Here is a 19,753-nt window from a genome sequence, read left to right as displayed (position 1 = left end):
GACGGCACAGCCTAACCAAGAACACTAAGCTCTGAGATTGGTGGACGGATCCACCACCACCTCCAAAGGCCGATGGAGCAGCCTGAACGAAGAGCTTCAGGCTCTGGTTTTACTGTGAGGAAGAAGAACTTTAGGTTGCTGGAAAAATTCAAGAGAGCTCCTCCCCTCCTCTTCGTTTTCTATTTAAACTTAGGTTTAGCTTATTACATAACAGCCCATGGGCTCAATACAATGCAACCCAGCCCATTAAGCCCTTTCTAATTACCCTATGTACATAACATAAATTATACAACAAATATTAAAATAAAGTTTATCTAATATACATTCCAAAATATCGTAACATCCCCCCTCAAATTGATGCTGGGAGTCAACCAACAACAATTTGCCAACAAGAAAATTATGCCGGGGTTGAGACAATGCTTTGGTGAAAACATCAGCCACTTGAAGATCCGAAGAGATGTACGGAAGAGAGATTACCCGGCCCTCCAAAGTGTCGTGGATAGAGTGACAATCAACCTCAATGTGTTTGGTGCGCTCATGGAAAAAAGGGTTGGCAACAATCTGAATAGCACTTGTATTATCCGCATGGAGAGGTGTAGGTGAAGTCTGATGAAACTGGAGCTCAGCAAGAAGACCGCAAAGCCATATAACTTTAGAACACGCAGTAGATATGGCACGATACTCGGCCTCAGTAGATGACTTGGAGACCCGATCCTGTTTCTTATATTTCCAAGAAATCAGTGCATTCCCTAAAAACATACACCAACCTATAGTAGAGCGGCGGGTATTGGGGCATCCAGCCCAATCAACATCACTGTAGGCGACCAGTCAAAACGCAGAGTTTTTAGGAAAGAATAATCCACGAGTAGGAGAACCTCGCAGATGGTGGATGATGCGCCAAACTGCCACAAGATAAAGGTGCCGAGGAGAAGACATAAACTGACTAACTTGATGAACAGCATAGGAGATGTCTAGACGAGTAGTGGTCAAGTATATGAGAGTCCCAACCAGGCGTCGATAGATAGTAGGATCCTCAAGAAGGCTTCCCTTCATCTTTTCCCATGACAAATAACCGGAATTGAAATACCTAGGCACTGTAGTTCTTACCCGTGAACCGAATAAGAGAAAAATCTAATTTGTCCGTTGACATGATGAGAGCGAGAGTAGCTGAATACAACCTTCAATTTGGTTTCTGAAGGCCACTAATTTGGAAACCCTTGCTGAAATTTTCAGAAATACCACCCCGCTGAAAATTCCAGATTTACCCCCACTGTTGCTGAAAATTCCAGATTTACCCCCACTGCTGCTGAAAATTCCAAATCTACCCCCACGGTTTCTGAAAATTCCAGATTTACCCCCACTGCTGCTGAAAATTCCAGATTTACCCCCACTGCTGCTGAAAGTTCCAGATCTTCCCCCATGATTTCTGAAAATTCCAGATCTACTCCCACGATTTCTGAAAATTCCAGATCCAACCCCACGATTTCTAAAAATTCCAGAAATGTCACCTTACTGCTGTACAGCAGTGTACGCACGTAATATCAGAAAGAAGAAGCACTTCAGCACAGAAATTCTGAGCTCGGAGAGAGACACCGACCTGACCTTTCAGCTTCCTTCAAACAAGAACCCTTCAGCCCACTCCTCTGAGCTCGGACAGAGTTTCCGACCAGACCTTTCAGGTCCCCGGACAGATACCGAGAGCTTTAACAGATCTCTGAGTCGTCAGACAGAGGCTCGTCGGACAGAGAGAGCTTGAGCTCCAAGCTCACGTTCAGCACAGAGAAGCTGAACCACCAAGCTCTGATACCATGACAAACAGAGGTTGACGACGATGAACAGAGGCTGACGGAGCAGCCAAGACCAGACCTTCACGCTCTGGATTTACGTGGACAGAACCACCCCGTCTTGAGGCTGACGGCACAGCCTAACCAAGAGCACTAAGCTCTGAGATTGGTGGACGGAACCACCACCACCTCCAGAGGCCGATGGAGCAGCCTGAACGAAGAGCTTCACGCTCTGGTTTTATCGTGAGGAAGAAGAACTTTAGGTTGCTGGAAAAATTCGAGAGAGCTCCTCCCCTCCTCTTCCTTTTCTATTTAAACTTAGGTTTAGCTTATTACATAACAGCCCATGGGCTCAATACAATGCAACCCAGCCCATTAAGCCCTTTCTAATTACCCTATGTACATAACATGTACAACAAATATTAACATAAAGTTTATCTGATATACATTCCAACATATCGTAACATGGGGATGGTCGAGGCTGGTGGCGGTGTGGGGCCATTGGGGAAATATTGAAGGAAACAATTGTGAAAAGCAGCCCATCCAAACTCAGAAGTGGTTTTTTCAGGGATGTACAGCCTGGCCATAATGGATTTTCTATGGCATTGGTATTTTTGCATTCAAGGCCTCCTGGAGAGATGGAAAGTCGAGAGGAGGAAGACGATACGACCTGTCCAAAGCTCTCTTGTTTGCCTGTTCTCCACACGATTAGTAGTGAACCGATCGAAAAGATTCACAAAGGTGTTGATCGCCCTTCCAGGGATGGTGATGAAGGATCTTTTATCGCCGGATTGAGAGCTTATTCTGATGCCATTGCTGGTTTTATGGAAGAAGAAGGTGGAGTCTCCGGATCGGAAGTTCGCCAAAAGCAGGTGCTTGTCACCGGGGCGCAAATTCTTTCTTTTCCTTCCATGAACAAGCATCCATCCGGCACCATCCTTGTCTGAAGGTGGATGCACCCGTGAGGAAGGAATCTTTCTATTCATTCTCTAACGTACCTCTAAAGATCGGGTAAGGTCGAGTCTTTAGCCAACAGGGTGGTCATCAAAACCCCGTCGTGCAATTGATTGTTTCTCCCGCTGAATCGCCGTACTCCAGACGTGCTGATGATCCAAATGAGCTCCAGGTCAATCTTCACTCCCTCGACTTCGCGGTCGGACTCGCACCAATTTCACGAGCTCCCTACTCACTCTCACTAGCTCACAGACTCTTGCTCTCACCATCGCTCGCCCTCATAAACTAATTGAACGACTACTGCCCACATGAAATCTGATGGGAGAGTAAAAGATTGGAAGGAGAAGATAAAGAGACTCCAAATTGGCTATAAGCATCTTCTGTTTCCTCTCGAGGTCCACCATGGAGAGGAGCAACCAATCTTCGTAGCCACCATATCCTTCCAAAGGTTGGAAGATATTGTGTTGAATTTCCAAATCCATTTCAAAAGAAGAACACGATTCATGTCTTCGATTGCCAAATACCCAAACCACCCATGCATTTGGAGAAACAGATGTCCTTCCAACTAACCAAATGATATTTGAAAGCATCGTTGCAGCCCCTCCAAAGAAACCTTCATTTTATTTTAGTCCATAATTTGGCATACGAAGGCAGGGCAGGGCAAGAAAGAAAGGAAGTAATTTGGGATGCCAGCAATACATGACTTGAGGGTGAGTCTTTGGCCTTGCTGAGATGGCGACCCTTCCAAGTGGTGAGACGCGACTCAAGCTTTTCAATCACCGATGTCCAAAGGTCCCTCTTGATACGACCCGTGAATAAAGGAAGCCCGAGATAGGTGGTGGGGATTGAAGAGACCGAACAACCCAAAATGTTTGCCATTTCCAAGAGCCCCATAGTCAGTGTTGAAGCCCAAAAGAGAAGTTTTCCCCCCAATTAACCTTTTGACCAGAAGCCAGCTCAAAAAGGCCAAGCACCGCTTTGATTCTTCTCACTCCGTCTATGGTACCAACCCCAAAAATAATAGTGTCATCAGCATATTGTAAGAGGGGACATCGAAAGTAGGGTAATGATTGGTTGGAGCCAACCAACCGAGTTCCTCAGCCGAATAGAACATATAAGATAGGAATTCTGCCACCATGTTGAACAGAAGCGGGGATGGGGGTCACCTTGTCTCAGCCCTCTAGTGCCTTTTTTTTTTTTTTTTTTTTTGAAATGATGCTGAATTTTATTAAGAGAGCTCAAACGAGCAAATTACACGAGGGAAAGCCTTCCCAAACAATGAGAGATTGTTGGGAGGTTCCGAATTTTGCCAATTTATCAGCTAAAGAATTGGTTGATCTAGGAACGAGGTTCCAATGAATGGATGACACAATGTCAGTAATACAATCAGTGATTGGCCAGTGGCGCCAAGGAGGGGAGTTTTCTTTTGAACACCAGCTGATGACAGTCTTTGAATCGCTTCCAGTAATCAATTTGCCATGGAACCGCTCTTTAAAGATTTGGAGGCCAAACAAAAGAGCACTCACTTCAGCAGTATTTGAATCAGCAATACCCACTGGCCTTGCATAGGATAGAATAAGGTCTCCACTGCTGTCTCTGAAAACACCACCAGCTTCAGCCGGCCCAGACAACTTAAATCACTGCCATCAAAATTGAGTTCGATGAAGTCGTAAGGGGGAGGATCCCAGGTGGCCATAACCAAATTCCTATGGGGGCCCACCATGTGCGCTATCAAACCCCAATTTTCTCGAAGGGAGACGCACGATAGAGAAGCAAACTCCTTCCTAGAATGTAGCCAGCACGAGTTAAGGCCCACTGCTTGAGAAGCTATATTATACGGGTTGCTAGCCTTGAAGTTGAATCTCCGGTTGTTTCGCTCTAGCCATATACACCATGGGACATGCGCAAGGCATGCCAAGAGAATTATCTTGCCCAGCTTAGGAAGGTGTATCCCCATAACCATCTCAAAGGTGCCAAAAAAGGTCTTGATGTAGCCCCATTTGAAGACTAATCTTCTGAAATATCTTCATCCAAACTTGCCATGAAAAGTCGCAATGTAAGAGAACATGCTGGACTATCTCATCACACACACCACAAAGAGGGCAAGTGCAATCGGGGGCGGTGTAACCTATTTTATGGAGGTTGTCAGAGGTGAGGATTTGTTCCCTGATGGTCGTCCACACGAAGAATTTGATTTTAATAGGCACTGAGAGCTTCCATGCCAGGTTTGCCTTGTGCTCATGCATGTTGTAATCTTGTTTTCTAATGTGAGAGTAGGCGGATGCAACTGTGAATCGGCCATTAATACTAGGCTTCCATTTCAATTAATCAACTGCATGCTCACGAATAGTAGTGTTGCTGAGTCTGCAGAGGAGAGAGCAAAAAGAAGTAGTTTCCTCATCATTTAATCCTCGACGAAACGTAAGACTCCATGAGCGATCTCTACAAGAATCAGCCACTGAGCAAGATAGGTCCCTCGCCACTCTAGAGAGCCCCGGAAAATCCTCAGAGAGGGGGCAAGTGCCACACCATTCATCCGACCAAAAGAGGAGGATCATTCCATTGCCTGCGTGAAAGGAAGTTGCATCTCTGAATATTGGGAGGAGCTATTGAATATCGGGGATAGGAGCCGAGTAGCGCCATCCTCCCTCCACCAGGCACCCGAAGGTTGAAGATAGAACCTAACCATATCACCCCATAGGTTGTTATGCTTGATGTTGAAGTTCCAGATCCATTTGAGCAAAAGGGCATTGTTCATCTCCTTCGTAGGCCACATGCCTAAACCACCCCGATTTCGAGGCATGCAAAATCCTTCCAACTCACCAAATGGTATCTGAAGGTGTCCTTTGATCCTCTCCAGAGAAAACATCGACGAATGGCATCAATCCTGTTGCAAACTGAGGCCGAACAGTGCATGAATGATAATAAATAGTTTGGCAGCCCTGCAAAACAAGCCTTGAGGAGAGTGAGCCGCCCAACCGTAGATAAAAGCTTGCCCCTCCAAGTAGCTAGTCTCTTCTCAAATTTCTCACTAAGGGGGGACCAAAGCGTCACCAAAGGCCGAGAATCAAAGAGTGGTAGTCCAAGATATGTAGCTGGCAAATTTTCCACTGAGCACCCCAAATAGTCAGCCATTCTCTAAAGTACAGGTGAGTCAATATGATAGCCTAGGAGGGTGATTTTCTTCCAGTTAATGCTCTAATCAGAAGCCAGTTCAAATAGTCCCTATACAACACAGTTTTCGGACCTGATCCATAGTACCAACCCCAAAGCAAATTGTATCGTCTGCAAACTGAAGGATCGGCACATCAAAGGTTGCACAGTCCGCCGTGGGGAGGAGCCAACCCAGGTTTTTGGCCGAATAGATCAAAGATGATAGGTATTCCGCTACCACATTGTAGAGCAAAGGAGAAAGGGGGTCTCCCTGCCTGATTCCCTTGATTCCCCTGGATCCCTCTCGTGCCTTCAAAAAAACTGCACACCGTACCATTAAGGATCAGCGCATATGAAGTTGAGGACGCAGCTTGGAATCCAAACTCTTCGCTTCAAACCAAACCCCATACGATCCATCAAGTCATCCAATAGGTGCCAATTGACACGGTCGAAAGCCTTCTCTAAGTCTAATTTAATACCAATCCTCTGTTCACTGGAACGGCTAAAATAATAAATGAACTCGTGAGTGGCCATTGCAGAGTCAAGAATGTTTCTTCCTTTGCGGAAAGAGTGTTACCCACAGTGGATAACGATTGGTAGGATAGCCTTGAGTCGGTGCACAGAAATTCTAGCAATAATTTTATATGTGCTGGATATGAGACTGATTGGTCGAAAATCCCCCAGCTGCTCCACATTGGTCTTTTTAGGGACCAATGCGATGAAAGAAGCATTAATGCTGCGAAAAGTAATTCCCTTATCATAAAACCCTTGAATCATTACAGAGAAATCCTTCTTAATAATCGGCCAAGTCGTAGGCCTGGGACCCTATCACTAGCCATACCAAGCACCACTCGCTCAATTTCGCCATGCGAGAAGAGAGACTCGAGGAAGGACGCAGCTGCTGTGGAGAGGCGGGTGAAGAGAAGGTGCTGGATTTGTGTTCTATTGTTGTACTCTTCCAAATATAAATCTATGAACAACTGGATCAACACATTAGTAATGGAGATCTTATCTGACGTTACCTAGTTATTGCTACATAAGGAGGTAATTAGGTTAGATCTCCTCCTCGACGAGGCAAGGGCATGAAAAAATTGTGTTTGCATCTCCCTTGGTCAACCACTTGAAACAAGCTCTTTGTTTCCATCGAACCTTTTCTTGATGTAAAATTAGTTGCAAGTCGAAAGAAAGAGAAAGGTGGGTCGAAATTTTGTGGGAGACTTACCTTTAATCCTCCTTCGAGTCCAAATCGGCAACCCGAGAGAAGATAGGCCATTTCAGCCTCCAGTAAGACATGATGTCTAGAAGACCATGCCTTGAGCTTATCTTTAAGAAATTTCAGCTATTCGGGAAAGAGCCAATCCAGTCTTCCTCCGAGTTGGTCATTTTTTTTTTTTTTTTTGTTGAGAAAAGTGATGAATTCATTAAACCATAAACAAACAAACAAGATTAGGTAGGCCTCCCCCTAACAAGAGGGGCAAGGAGGGAGGCCCCCTGCTTAGCACACTTGTCTGCAATAGAGTTTGCAGATCTAGGGACATGAAACCAAATACATATAATATGTGGAAGAATATCCATAATGGAATACTACACATCCCAATGGCGCCACGACAGGGAAGAGGGGGACGAGAACCATCCAACAATCACCGTAGAGTCCCCCTCAATGTAGAGGAGACCGGAGAAATGCTCGCGAAAGATGATGAGGCCTCTGAGGAGAGCCTAAAGCTCAGCAGCAATGGAGCCAGCAATACCCATAGGTTCTGTGAATAGAACAAAAGTTGGCTTCCATTTGAATCACGAAAGACACCACCATATCCGGCCAAGCCAGGATTGCCGAGGGAGCTGCCATCAAAGTTCATCTTGATGTAGCCCGGATCAGGGGGCTGCCATACCTACATCGCTGGAGACTTCAACGAGCCTCCCATCTGAGCAATAGTGCTCCAGTTCTCCCTGAGCGAGAGCCCCGAAAGAGTAGAAAACTCCTTGGAGTGGAGCCAGGCAGAGATGTGGCAAGTAAAAGAGGAAAAGACTCGGTCTCGAGGAAGATGCTTGGAGCTTAAGCGCTTATTATTGCGTTCCGTCCAAATGCCCCTGGGGATGAAAGCAACACAAGCAGAGATGATCATCTTCCCTAATTTAGGGAGGGGGATCCCGAGAAGTAAACGACCAACCGAGAGGATGTCCTCTGGCAGGCGGAGCTGAATATCAAACCGGCTGAGGATGCTCATCCAAATGAACCACGAATAGGGGCAAGCCACAAATAGATAGCGAGAGGTCTCCTCCTCAAGGCCACAAAGGGGGCACGAAATGCTCACTCAAAAATTTCCACAGCGGTGGAGGTTAACAACAGTGAGGATTTTGTTAAGCCCAACACTCTAGAGGAAGAACTTAACCTTCGGGGGAGCAGAGAGACGCCAAATAAAATCCACCTCGTGGTTGGGGAAAGTCAAGGTCCATCCCTTGATCAGGGAGTAAGCGAACGAGACCAAGAACTGCCCACTAGCCTCAAGCCACCAAATCATCGAGTTTGCCAAGGAATCACGAGGCCTAGAGGCGGAAAGCACCTCCAGTAGCCAAGAGGCAAGGAGGGCATCAACATCATCCAAGCCCTGCTACTGATGGAGATCCCAATCACCCAAAACCCAAGCATCCGCAACTGATAAGCAGCATTGAGAGGAGGCTCTCCAAATGCTGTCAAAGGAAGCCTTTAGAGGCCCAGAGCTAACCCACCAATCTTCCCAAAAGCAGATCGAGCGACCATTCCCAACATGGAGGCGTGCGCCAGAATGGAACAACGGAAGGAGCTTCCATGGGACTTTAGACCCATCAATTTAGTTTCTAGCTCTTACAAGATTATTGTCCACTCCTTGCGCATAAGCTCATGACTATCCTCCCTATGGTCACTCACTGTGGACAATGTGTTGTTATCCATGGGCGTGACATTCTAGACTCAGCTAGGGCTACCCATGAGATTCTTGATTACTTCAAGAGATCTGGTCTCCCTCAATTCATGCTTAAACTTGATCTTGAGAAGGCTTTTGACTGAGTTGACTGGGCTCTCTTGGATGATATTATCGAGCGCATGGATTTGGGGCAACATGGAGGTTATGGATTCGTAGTTGTATATCATCTGCTTCTTATTATCAGGCATGGCGATCTCATGTCCCCCTTTATATTTAACTTCATTGTTGAATACCGGTCCTCCTTGGCCTATTCAGCAAAATGAGAGTGTCTTAGTGAAATTGCCAGTAAAGAGGGCTTTGACATCCCCTTGCTACAATTTTTTTATGATACCATTTGTTTTGGCATTGGCACCCTCAAGCAAGTCATGAAGATCAAGGCTCTTTTTGGCCTCTTTGAGATCCCCTTCAGACAGGAGATTAATTGGCACAAAACCACCATCTTGGGATACCATATTGATCCTGGTTTGCATCAGACTATGCCCAATTCTCAGGGATGTACTACTGCCACCCTCCCCTTCACCTATCTCGGGCTTCCTCTGATTGATAGTAGACTCTATATGAGACTCTAGGCTCCTGTCATTGAGCGCATTGAGAGGCGACTTTCCACCTGGTGAGGGCAGTTGATGACAGCTGGTTGGCTCACTCTCCTTAACTCTTGCACCACAGGGCTGCCAAATTACATTCTCTCATTTGTGCGTTGTCCTACCTCCATATGTCATCGCATTGAGACTATTATAAGACGTTTCTTACAGAGAGGAGCTAGCAATGAATTCAAGTATCACCTAGTGGGATGGAAAGATGTTTGTGTGCCCAAGCATCTTGGGGATCTTGGAATTCGACAAACTAGAGATATGGACAGACCCTATTGCTTAAATGGCTATGGAAACTTAACTCTAGCTTGGCAGCTATTTGGAATCCCATAGTTTTAGCAAAACTTTGGATGGCCAGGCTTAGATTGATTCTAGAGCTTAGACAACAGCACCTATCTCCAACTTGGAGATCTATCTTCAACCTCCCCCCGACCTTCTGCTTGGCAATCCAATTCCTTGTTGGAGATGGCACTAGTCTGAATTTTTTATCTCACTGGTGAAGTGGGGATGGTCCCCTCCTTGATTCCTTCCAATCCCTATCGCAGCTCACAATTCACCGTGACATGACAATGGCAAAGTTTGGGGAAATGGATCCTAGAATCTACACTTTCACAAGGAGCTTAATGATGAGGAAGATCTAGTTGCTTGCAACCTTATTTATGGACTTAGCTCTGTGAAGACCCGGACTCATGTGCAGGACAAAATGATTTGGCCCCCTGAGGATTTTTTTTTTTAATATGTATAAACTAGTAAAATATAGGGAGACGAGTACAAACCTAAGTGAGCCTTCCTCCACAACAAGGTGTTGGAGTGAAACACCCAACTTAGCTTGAATATTTGCCAAATGATTGGCAGATCTAGGGATATGTTTCCAAATACAGTTTATAAGAGAAATTAAATGACATATATCAAAATACTAGGGATATGTTTCCAAATACAGTTTATAAGAGAAATTAAATGACATATATCAAAATACATATCCCAATCTCGCCAAGGAGGAAGGGTTTGACTTTGCATACCAGTCTATGACAATTTTAGAATAGCCTTTAATAAGGAGGGGGCTTGCGAGATGGCTTTGGAAGATTTGAAGCCCATTGAGCAATCCAGAGAGTTCTGCAGTGGTGGAGTCGGAGACTCCAAGTGGTCCAGCAAAGGAGAAAAGGAGACAATCATTTTTATCATGGATAGTAGTCGCTTTATTGTCTCTTTGGCTTATCGGCATATTATGGGCTAGACAGGCCCCCGCACTAAGCATGATGTTGCTATTGCTTGCCACCACAAGGCCCTATACAAGATTAAGTTCTTTCTTTGAAGTGCTTGCCTTAATAAAATTTTCACTGTTGACAACCTCTGAAAATGTGGAGATGTTATTCCTTGCTCCTTGTGACCTATTTGCAACTTTGCAGAGGAACTCATCAGTCATCTCCTACTACATTGCACTTTTGCCTCTCACATCTGGACCTCCCTTCTTGGTATACTGCGTATTCAGCTCTCTTCCTCATGACCTGCACAGAATGTGTCGTTTGTCCCTTGGGTGCCGTATCCCCAAGCTTGGCAAGCCCCTCCTTTCAGCCTACACTACTCACATTCCCTGGTACCTCTAGAAGGAAATGAATAATTGTCGATTCAATTGCAAGTATAGCATTGTTAAGGAAGTCGTTTGCAATGCCACTGGTCTCGTCTCTACGTGGCTTCATACCGGGAGGGAGTTTGACAACCTCATGAATGTCCTTCTCCTCACCAATTGGTGTGCGATTGCTCAGATGTTTGTCCTCCCTAGAGCGCCTGCTCTAGTGAGCTGGCAGCCTCCCCTGTAGGACCCCCAAGCTCAACTTCGATGACAATGCCCTCAGATTGCCTGGAATTGTGGGTTATGGTGGCGTGTTTCGTGATGTTGATGGAAGTACACTTATTTCTTACTCCGGCCCCCTTTGTATGGTTGACTCAACTACTATTGAGTTGTTTGCCCTCCTCCATGGTCTAATCCTTTTTTGGGATCAATTTAGTGGGCTCCTCATCATTGAAGGCGATTCAAAAGTTGTAATTGGCCGGTGCTCCTCCCCTTCGGACCCCCTGAGGAGACATTGAGATGTGTTTTTTGGACTTTTTTTTTTTTGTATCTTCCATTTCATGTATTTGGTCTCATGTTACTAGGCCAACAAACTTTACTGCTGGCTCTTGTGCTAAATTAGGAGTTTCCCTACAATCTTTTGTTGTAAAGAGAGTGTTTCCTTAGTGTATACTTTATTCTCTCCTTGCTTGCAATAAAATAATCAATTTTTTAAAAGAAAAGGTATAATTATAATTACCCCTAAAGTCAAGTTATTAAGGAGAATGGGGGTCGAGCTTATAATTATAATTATCCCTAGAGTCAAGTTATTAAAGAGAATGGGGGTCAAGCTCGACCACAAAACGAGAGTCATTCTAAACTCTCTTCTCTCATCTCTCTCCTCTCTTCTCCCTCTCACTTCTTCTCCCTATTTGCATTTGCCATGTATGTTTCATTAGTTCAATAATTAGAACATATCTAGTTTCTTGTTCAAGCTGTAGTTGTCAATTTTGAACATTATCTTGAAAAAAAATTCCTTTTGTGAGCGGTTTGAAGTGTCAATCCTTTAGTTTGAGTTTAAGTTGGTCTTCTTAGCATGGTGTATATGAGTGACTTCAACCCTGGTGACATGCTCCTGCCCTTAAGGGGGTGATTTCATGTTGTCATTTAGATATCTACTTGTGTTACTTCTTGCTATGTATCAACTCTAGACCCAAGTTGGTTTTCTCCACTTAATTGACTATAAGTGGTTCAAACTTTTCCCATACAATGTAATCCAACTTATTTCTACTTAGTGATTGTTACCACAATCTTTTGTTCGAAATCACATGTTGCATTTTTTGTTAATTTTAAAATTTGTCATTTGCAACACCTCTATATTTCTACCTCTTCCTTTGTTGCATTTACCAACCACGTGCCTTCTCTTCACAACTTTTTCCAAGTGTTTTATCATACAACGGCCATAGGCACTATCCAATAGGACTTAATAGATGGTGTTCTTCTTGGGGGCAATGGAAAAGATAAATATCGAGAGGAATTTGAATTTCTATCATATTCAAGCCAAGGCTCCATGAGCCAAGGTTCCATGGAATGTACTCCCTAGATTGAGGGGAAGATACAATAAAAGTATGTTGGTGCTGAGAAATTTAGTCCAAGAAATCACCTTACAAGTGCAAGCACATGAGACTATTCATAGCCAAGAATCAGTTTCATGAAATGTTTTGTCAGACATAATGCAAATCAATTTGAAGGTACATTGCAATGGCAAGTTGGGCATTCAGTTGCAAATTTTGAAAACTATTTAGGTAATTTTTCACATAAAGTGGGACAAATGTAACTTATTCCGTAACAAGCTAAGGCTCTTTAATTTATATGCTTCAGCTTGAGGGAAGTGTAAAAGGTTACAATTTTGAGTTTATTTAGTTTGATTTATTTTCTAGGAAAGTGTTTTCCTATAAAAACTAGATTCCTAGGGTTTAAGAAGAGTAGAGACATTACTTTAATATAGCCATTTTTACCATAAATTAAGTTATAAATAAAAGAGAAGAGTCTCTAAACCCTAACCTCTCCCACACATTCTGCAAATTTTACAAATTCCTAGGTTGGACAGTCACAATTGACAAGACCATTAATTGGTCTATTGAAGTCCAAATCAGGTGGATTTTTGTTTATTAGTTAGCTTACTTACTTGAGAATAGAACAATGGCGTACGGGCACATTATTTTGACCACGCCATGTGGGCACTAGGGATAGATTAAGTTTTTGTAATGATTACTTTCTTGTTTTAAGACTTTTGAGTTAACCAAGTGAGTAAGACTTGTTATAGGCTTAAAGCTGTATATAACCCAACAAGATGTGAGAAGAGAAGAATTGTTTGTTTTGAGCTTAGAAATCTACCCCAAAAATATCACATAATATGTTAGCTTTTCAATTTTTTTATTTTTAATCACAAACTTGTCTAAGTTTTCATCCCAACCAAAATAAAATTATCAACAGATATAGATATATTGATATATATAAAATATTAGTAACAATATGAGCTCATTTTTTTCCAAAATACCACTTACTGCTTTCTCAATGGAGTTGAAGTGCTGCATTCTGCTCGATAAAATTTTCTGCATATGAATTAATGACGCCATGGCAGTCCCCTGTTGTTGAGGATAATGAACTGGAAAACTCAATAGATCTACAAGCCAAAAGAACAAATGAAGAAAGAAGAAGAACATGACTGTGAAACTGATCTCTGCCACAAAAAGTAACCTCAACAACATCTACAACAATTAGGCCTGTCACATTTGGTATCTTCTTTGCAGCAACATGAACAGCAACTGACCCTCCCATGCTGCAACCAAGTTTCATTGAACCAGCTCAATATAATATCCAAATATTCCATTCAGTTATAAACGATATGCATCTAAAAATAAATATTCCCCTTTTTCCCTGCTTGTCAATTACTTATACATCTTTCTCTCCTCTCTCTCTCATGCCCAGTTCCCAATCACTTGGAGAGAGAGAAGCATTATTGATTTGCATGGAAATGTAGCCAAATTAACTGCTCAGACTCTCTCTAAACACCATTCGCTCTTTCTAAAGAATGGCTTAGATCATAACAAGTTAATGACAAGACGTAGGATAACCGTTTGTTTCATGCCATTCACCAACGAATAACTGAATCAGATTAAACCAGTCTTTTCAAGGCCTGAATCAGGAGGCTTGAATTACAGTCTACATTAAGCAGTTCAAGCCAGATAAGGGAAGGATTTGAAGTTAACCCTTGCTGTAATCTAAGCCAATAAATGACATAATATATGATGAGCGTTTAGGAAGTGTCAGAGTAGCTAACTTACCTACAGTTTTGATGTTAAATAATGAAGATATTAGTTACACTAGCTTGCCAAGGAAAAACCTGTGACCGACAAGCACAATCGCTGGAGGAGAATCACCATACAGCGCACTCATTACAGCAAGGACATCATTGCACAAAGTCTGCAAATTAGCATTGCCTAGTATTACATTAAAATTTGAGAGATCACTCAATCTTAAATTGCTTCAACAGACCATTTCTGCTTTTTCTAAGATAAGCATAAAAAATACAAAATAATATTAACAAAAGAAGAAAAACATCAAGATAATTTTTTTATGTGGCACATCCATCATTTGCAGAAATACTTACATCTATAGAAAGGTCCAAGTCATTATCTGTGGTCGTCTGTCCATGTGCCCTCAAGTCCAAGGCAGCAACTCGGGCCTTCTCCTTCATTTTACTAGCAGCTAAAGCAAACGAAAGCCTAAAAAAAATTTAAAAATTGAAGGAAATATAACAAATAAGAAATCCTTCCACAATCATAACTGCCACATGAATATGCATGTAAAAAAAGGAAGCCACAGAATCATTTTACTTTAATCTGCACAAAGGTTGAGAATCTTCTACTGGATTATGTGCACGAGAGAGCTCAACAGCAGAACTTTCTGAAATTTGTCTACAGTCTAAAATGATTAAAGCCGTATCATTTATGTAGACTGTCAGTTTATAAAGACGTAAGAGGGAGAATAGAATACGAGAAAGGAAAGTGCTAAAATACCAGTTCAGGGGTATTTTGGTTATTTATCATATTATGTGTATCCTAGATTATGTCCAGTTCAGTGATAATGATTTTAAATTCTTATGTTTTAAGTTTCATCCAAAACAGGCTTGTATTTTAGGAGTTATGTAATTTTTTGTAACTAAGGGCGTTTTTATCCTTTCTGTAATTATTCAATTAAACCTCTAACAAAAGAGAGGAGCTCATTCGTATACGAAGGAGGTTTCTTTGGCATGGCACCAGTGATCTCTTCAAATATCACCTAGTCAATTGGGTGAAAGTTTATCAACCCAAAGCTTTGGGGGGGCTTGGTCTTCGTTTAACCAAAGACATGAATTCTGTTTGCCTTCTGAAATGGTTTTGGTGCAATAATCTCTATCCTAATGCTATTTGGAGACCTTTGGTTGCTATGAACCTTCGTTTGGATTGGAGATGGTGGATTAATGGTGGTGACCAACGCTTTCTTTCACCTCTTTGTCGCTCCTACCCTCTACTCAGCTGCTTTAGACCTGGGATCAATCACAATACTGGCAATGGTGAAACAGTCCAATTCTGGTCTGATCACTGGTGTAACGGCATGGATCTAGGAAGACACTTTGCCCCATTGCTCCCCATTTGTTCCTCACAGAATGTCATGGTTGCTGACTTCTAGTCCTCCCCTGGATGTTCGAATTTCCATTTTCGGCGTGGGCTCTCTGATCCGGAGGCTATTTTAACCTTCCAACTCTTATATGACCTTCAAGACGTGGACATTTGACCCACCACCCAACCCTAGTGGAACATTTTCGGTCTCCTCCACTTACTTGCCCATCACCGGCAAACTTGAACCTCAACCTCCTCATACCAGCTCTATCGCCTGAAAGATATTGGCTCCTCCAAAGATTCAATTCTTTCTTTGGTGTGCCCTCCATGGCCGGATTCTCACGGCGGATAATCTTAGGAGAAGAGGAAATTCTGCTCCTTGCAGCCTTTGTCTTTTGTGCTCCCAGGCTGATGAAACTATCCCGCACCTGCTCTTACACTGTCAATTCTCTTGGAGAATTTGCTCCCAGATCTTGCAGCGCATTGGCATTACTTTCTGTATGCTTGAGCAATTATCTGATGTTTGTCAATTCCTCCAGCATATCTCCTTGCCCAAGCTGGGTTGCATGATGGCATCTACCTGCCTTGGACACATTCCTTGGTTGCTTTGATAGGAGAGGAATAGCAGGCAATTTAGCACAAAATCCCACTCAACCAATGAGATCACTGATTCGATTGTTGGGCACATTTCTGTGTGGCTTCACACAAAGGACACCTTAAGTGGTACCTCTTTGAGAACTAATTGGCGATGCATCGCTCAAATGGCAAGAAGCCGCCACCCTCCAGCCTGTATTCCCTAGTCCCCCCTCCCCAAGGGATTTTTAAGCTAAACTTTGATAGCAGTGTTTGGGGAAACCCAAGCCCGGCTGGGTTTGGAGGCGTTACCAGAGATGCTTCTAGTACTATTCTATTCTCCTATGCTGGCCGATGGGCGATTTAGATTCCACTACAGCTGAACTCCTGGCCTTATACCGTGGGCTAGCTACCTCTTGCGAACATCTTCGAGGCCCTGTTAGGTTCTCTTGCCATGGATCATGTCACCCGGAGTTCCCCTCTTGGTTCCAGTGTTGAAGATGAAGAAAGAGGTGCTGTAGTTTCTGAACGTCAACTGGTTGCTGGTGATTTCAGAGAGAGAAGGTGAGTGAGGGCGTGAGGAGAGTGGAGCTCCAAGGGAGGACATGAATTCTAACTAGTCTACTGGAATTAATCTACTGAACTTTGCTTGTCTCATTTCAAGTTTCCGTCTTCCTTATAAACCAAGGAAGGGACGCATACAAGTGGGCCAAGATTTGGCCAATTAATTTGACGCAAAAATTACAAAAGTAACCCATGACTTAACCTGAATTTAACAACAATTAAGTCCTATGCCTCGTTGTGACTCTCGATGCTATGGAGTCCATAACATCACTCCCCTCCTGGAGAAGGAGCTTATCCTCAAGCTCAAAGTCTGGAAAGAGTTCCCTGAATTCAGCCAACGGCTGCCAAGAGGCCTCCACCGAGTCTGTCTCCGCCCAATGGACAAGCAGTTCCCAACGATCATTAACTTTGCAAGCCTGGTAGACGTGAGCTGGAGTGGGCCGTCGCTAGAGTGGGCCACCGTGGACATCAGCTGGCGAAGGTGGGGTGTGATGTTATGGTCCTGGGGTTAAGTACCCTTGTCTTCCGCTCCTAACAGGCCGAAAAGAGTTCACTGAATTCGGCCAACGGCTGCCAAGAGGCCTCCATCGGGTCCGTCTCCACCCAATGGACGAGCAGTTCCCAACGATCATTAACTTTGCGAGCCTGGTAGACGAGCTGGAGTGGGCAGGATGCAGCCGTCGCGAAGTGGAGGGAGAGGGGTGTGCAACAGTGGCGAAATTGCCCTTGAACGGTTTCAGCAGAGACACGTGAAATACATCATGAATATGGGCATTGGCCCGTAACTGGAGACGGTAGGTGACGCTGCCGATACGCTCCAATATCTGAAAGGGCCCAAAGTACTTGGGGGAGAGCTTGTGACGCTTGAATGCAGAGAGGGACAATTGGCAGTACTTGTGAAGACGGAGCCACACATAATCGCCTGGGACATAAGAGTAGTCACAGTGGGTTTTGTCATAAGAGTTCTTCATGCGCGACTGAGCCCTTAGTAAGTTGTCGCGGATATGTGCCAGCATGCTATCCCGTTCCATCAAAGCCCGGTCGATGGCAGTCACACATGAAGAGCCAGCAAGGTAGGAGACTAGGCGAGGGGGAGGTCTACCATAAACCACCTAAAAGGGGGTCAGCTTGAGCGCTGAGTGGTAAGAAGTGTTGTAGCAGAATTCGGCCCACACAAGCCAGCGGACCCAAGTCTTCGAATTATCGCCCACAACGCAGCGCAAATACACCTCCAGTGTGCGGTTGACAACCTCGGTTTGCCCATCAGTCTGGGGGTGGTAAGCAGAAGAGAAAGTCAGTTTGGTGCCCTGTAGTCAGAAAAGCTCCTTCCAAAAGGTGCTAGTAAAAAGAGCATCTCTGTCACTGGTGATGGTTTCCGGTTAGCCATGAAAGCGCACAATGTTGTCCATGAAAATCTGAGTTAAATGCACCGCTGTATATGGATGTGATAAAGGAATGAAGTGGTCATACTTCGAGAAACGGTCCACCACGACCAAGATGGTAGACTTACCGGATGACTTTGGAAGGTGCTAGTAAAAAGAGCATCTCTGTCACTGGTGATGGTTTCCGGCTAGCCATGAAAGCGCACAATGTTGTCCATGAAAATCTGAGTTAAATGCACTGCTGTATATGGATGTGATAAAGGAATGAAGTGGTCATACTTCGAGAAACGGTCCACCACGACCAGGATGATAGACTTACCGGATGACTTTGGAAGACCCTCAATGAAGTCCATAGAGATCTCTACCCAAACTTGAGTAGGTAATTGAAGGGGCTGCAGCAAACGTGCTGGTTGGAGAGTGTTGGTTTTGTTGCGCTGACAGACCTGGCACGCGGAAACGTAGTCAGCCACCATGCTCTTCATACCTTTCCAATAGAAGTCACGACTCAAGCGGAAGTAAGTGCGCCGCTGGCCTTCGTGAGTACCGTCGTGATAGGTGGAAATAATGGTGGGCAGTAAGGGCGATGTGGCAGCCAGATAAATGCGTTGCTTGTATAGGAGGAGGCCATCCTGGATGGCCCAGCTGCTGTCCAACTGCTGCTGTTCAATGCGCTGGCAGAGGGCGAGGAGGTCCGGGGTCTGCTGAATCTCATCCCGAATAGTGTCGAGCAGTAAGAAGCGGGGCTGACTGATGGCTAGGAGTTCGGGCTCTGGCACCTCATGGCGGGACAATGCATCAGCTCCTTCGTTGAGGTGACCCGGTTTGAACTCTACCCGAAAGTCGAAGCCCATCAATTTACTGAGCCAATGTTGTTGAGGGGACGTGGTAAGGCGCTGCTCTAGGAGGTACTTAAGGCTGCCGTGGTCGGTACGGATAAGGAAGTGGCAACCCCAGAGATATGACCTCCAATGCTGAATGGCCTTGGCTAAACCGATAAGTTCACGCTCATATGCAGCTAATTTGTGATAATGAATGGCCAAGTGTCTGCTGAAATAGGCAATGGGATGTCCTTGCTGCTGTAAAACTGCCCCGATGTCGCCCCCGGATGTGTTGCATTCAATAACAAAAAGATCCTCAAAATTCGGAAGTTGAAGCACGGGAGCTGATGCTAACGCAAGCTTGAGTTGAGCAAATGAGGATGCTGCTGCCTCGGACCATGCGAACGCATTGTGTTTCAATAAGCACGTCAGGGGTGCTGCTAGCTGACTGTAGTCGTGGATGAACTTGCGGTAGTACCCAGATAAACCCAAGAACCCTTTTAACGCCGTTGCTGAATGTGGAGTAGGCCAGTCCACAATGGCATGGATCTTCGAACTATCCACCTTGACGCCGGCGGCAGAAATAACATGGCCCAAATAAGCTACCTCCGGAGCACCAAACGAACATTTGGAGTGCTTGAGAAAGAGATGGTGTGCACGTAAGAGTTGAAACACCATGCGCAAGTGCTGCATGTGGCTCTCCCAAGTGGCGCTGTAGATCAAAATATCGTCAAAGAAAACAAGGACATATTTCCGTAGAAG

At 44.4% G+C, this 19,753-nt stretch overlaps 1 protein-coding gene across 2 annotated transcripts in view; it reads right to left on the bottom strand.

Annotated features, from left to right (window-relative positions):
- Positions 1-19,753, bottom strand: part of LOC137946041 (uncharacterized) — a 69,770-nt gene that overhangs the window by 36,509 nt on the left and 13,508 nt on the right. For both annotated transcript variants that reach the window (XM_068792206.1, XM_068792205.1), the window contains exons 4-7: positions 14,664-14,778; positions 14,397-14,476; positions 13,751-13,832; positions 13,558-13,638 (exon numbers count right to left, since the gene is read on the bottom strand). In XM_068792206.1, the coding sequence (XP_068648307.1) occupies positions 13,558-13,638; positions 13,751-13,832; positions 14,397-14,476; positions 14,664-14,778 (358 nt within the window). The remainder of the gene's footprint in view (positions 1-13,557; positions 13,639-13,750; positions 13,833-14,396; positions 14,477-14,663; positions 14,779-19,753) is intronic.

Source organism: Aristolochia californica, unplaced genomic scaffold (genome assembly GCF_029961685.1).
Source record: "Aristolochia californica isolate CCGP_79_NKW_82.1479 unplaced genomic scaffold, dmAriCali1.0.hap1 SCAF_12, whole genome shotgun sequence".
NCBI classification, from domain to species: Eukaryota; Viridiplantae; Streptophyta; class Magnoliopsida; order Piperales; family Aristolochiaceae; genus Aristolochia; species Aristolochia californica.
The sequence above is the reverse complement of the archived record's forward strand: the minus strand, read 5'-3'. Positions and strand labels throughout refer to the sequence as shown.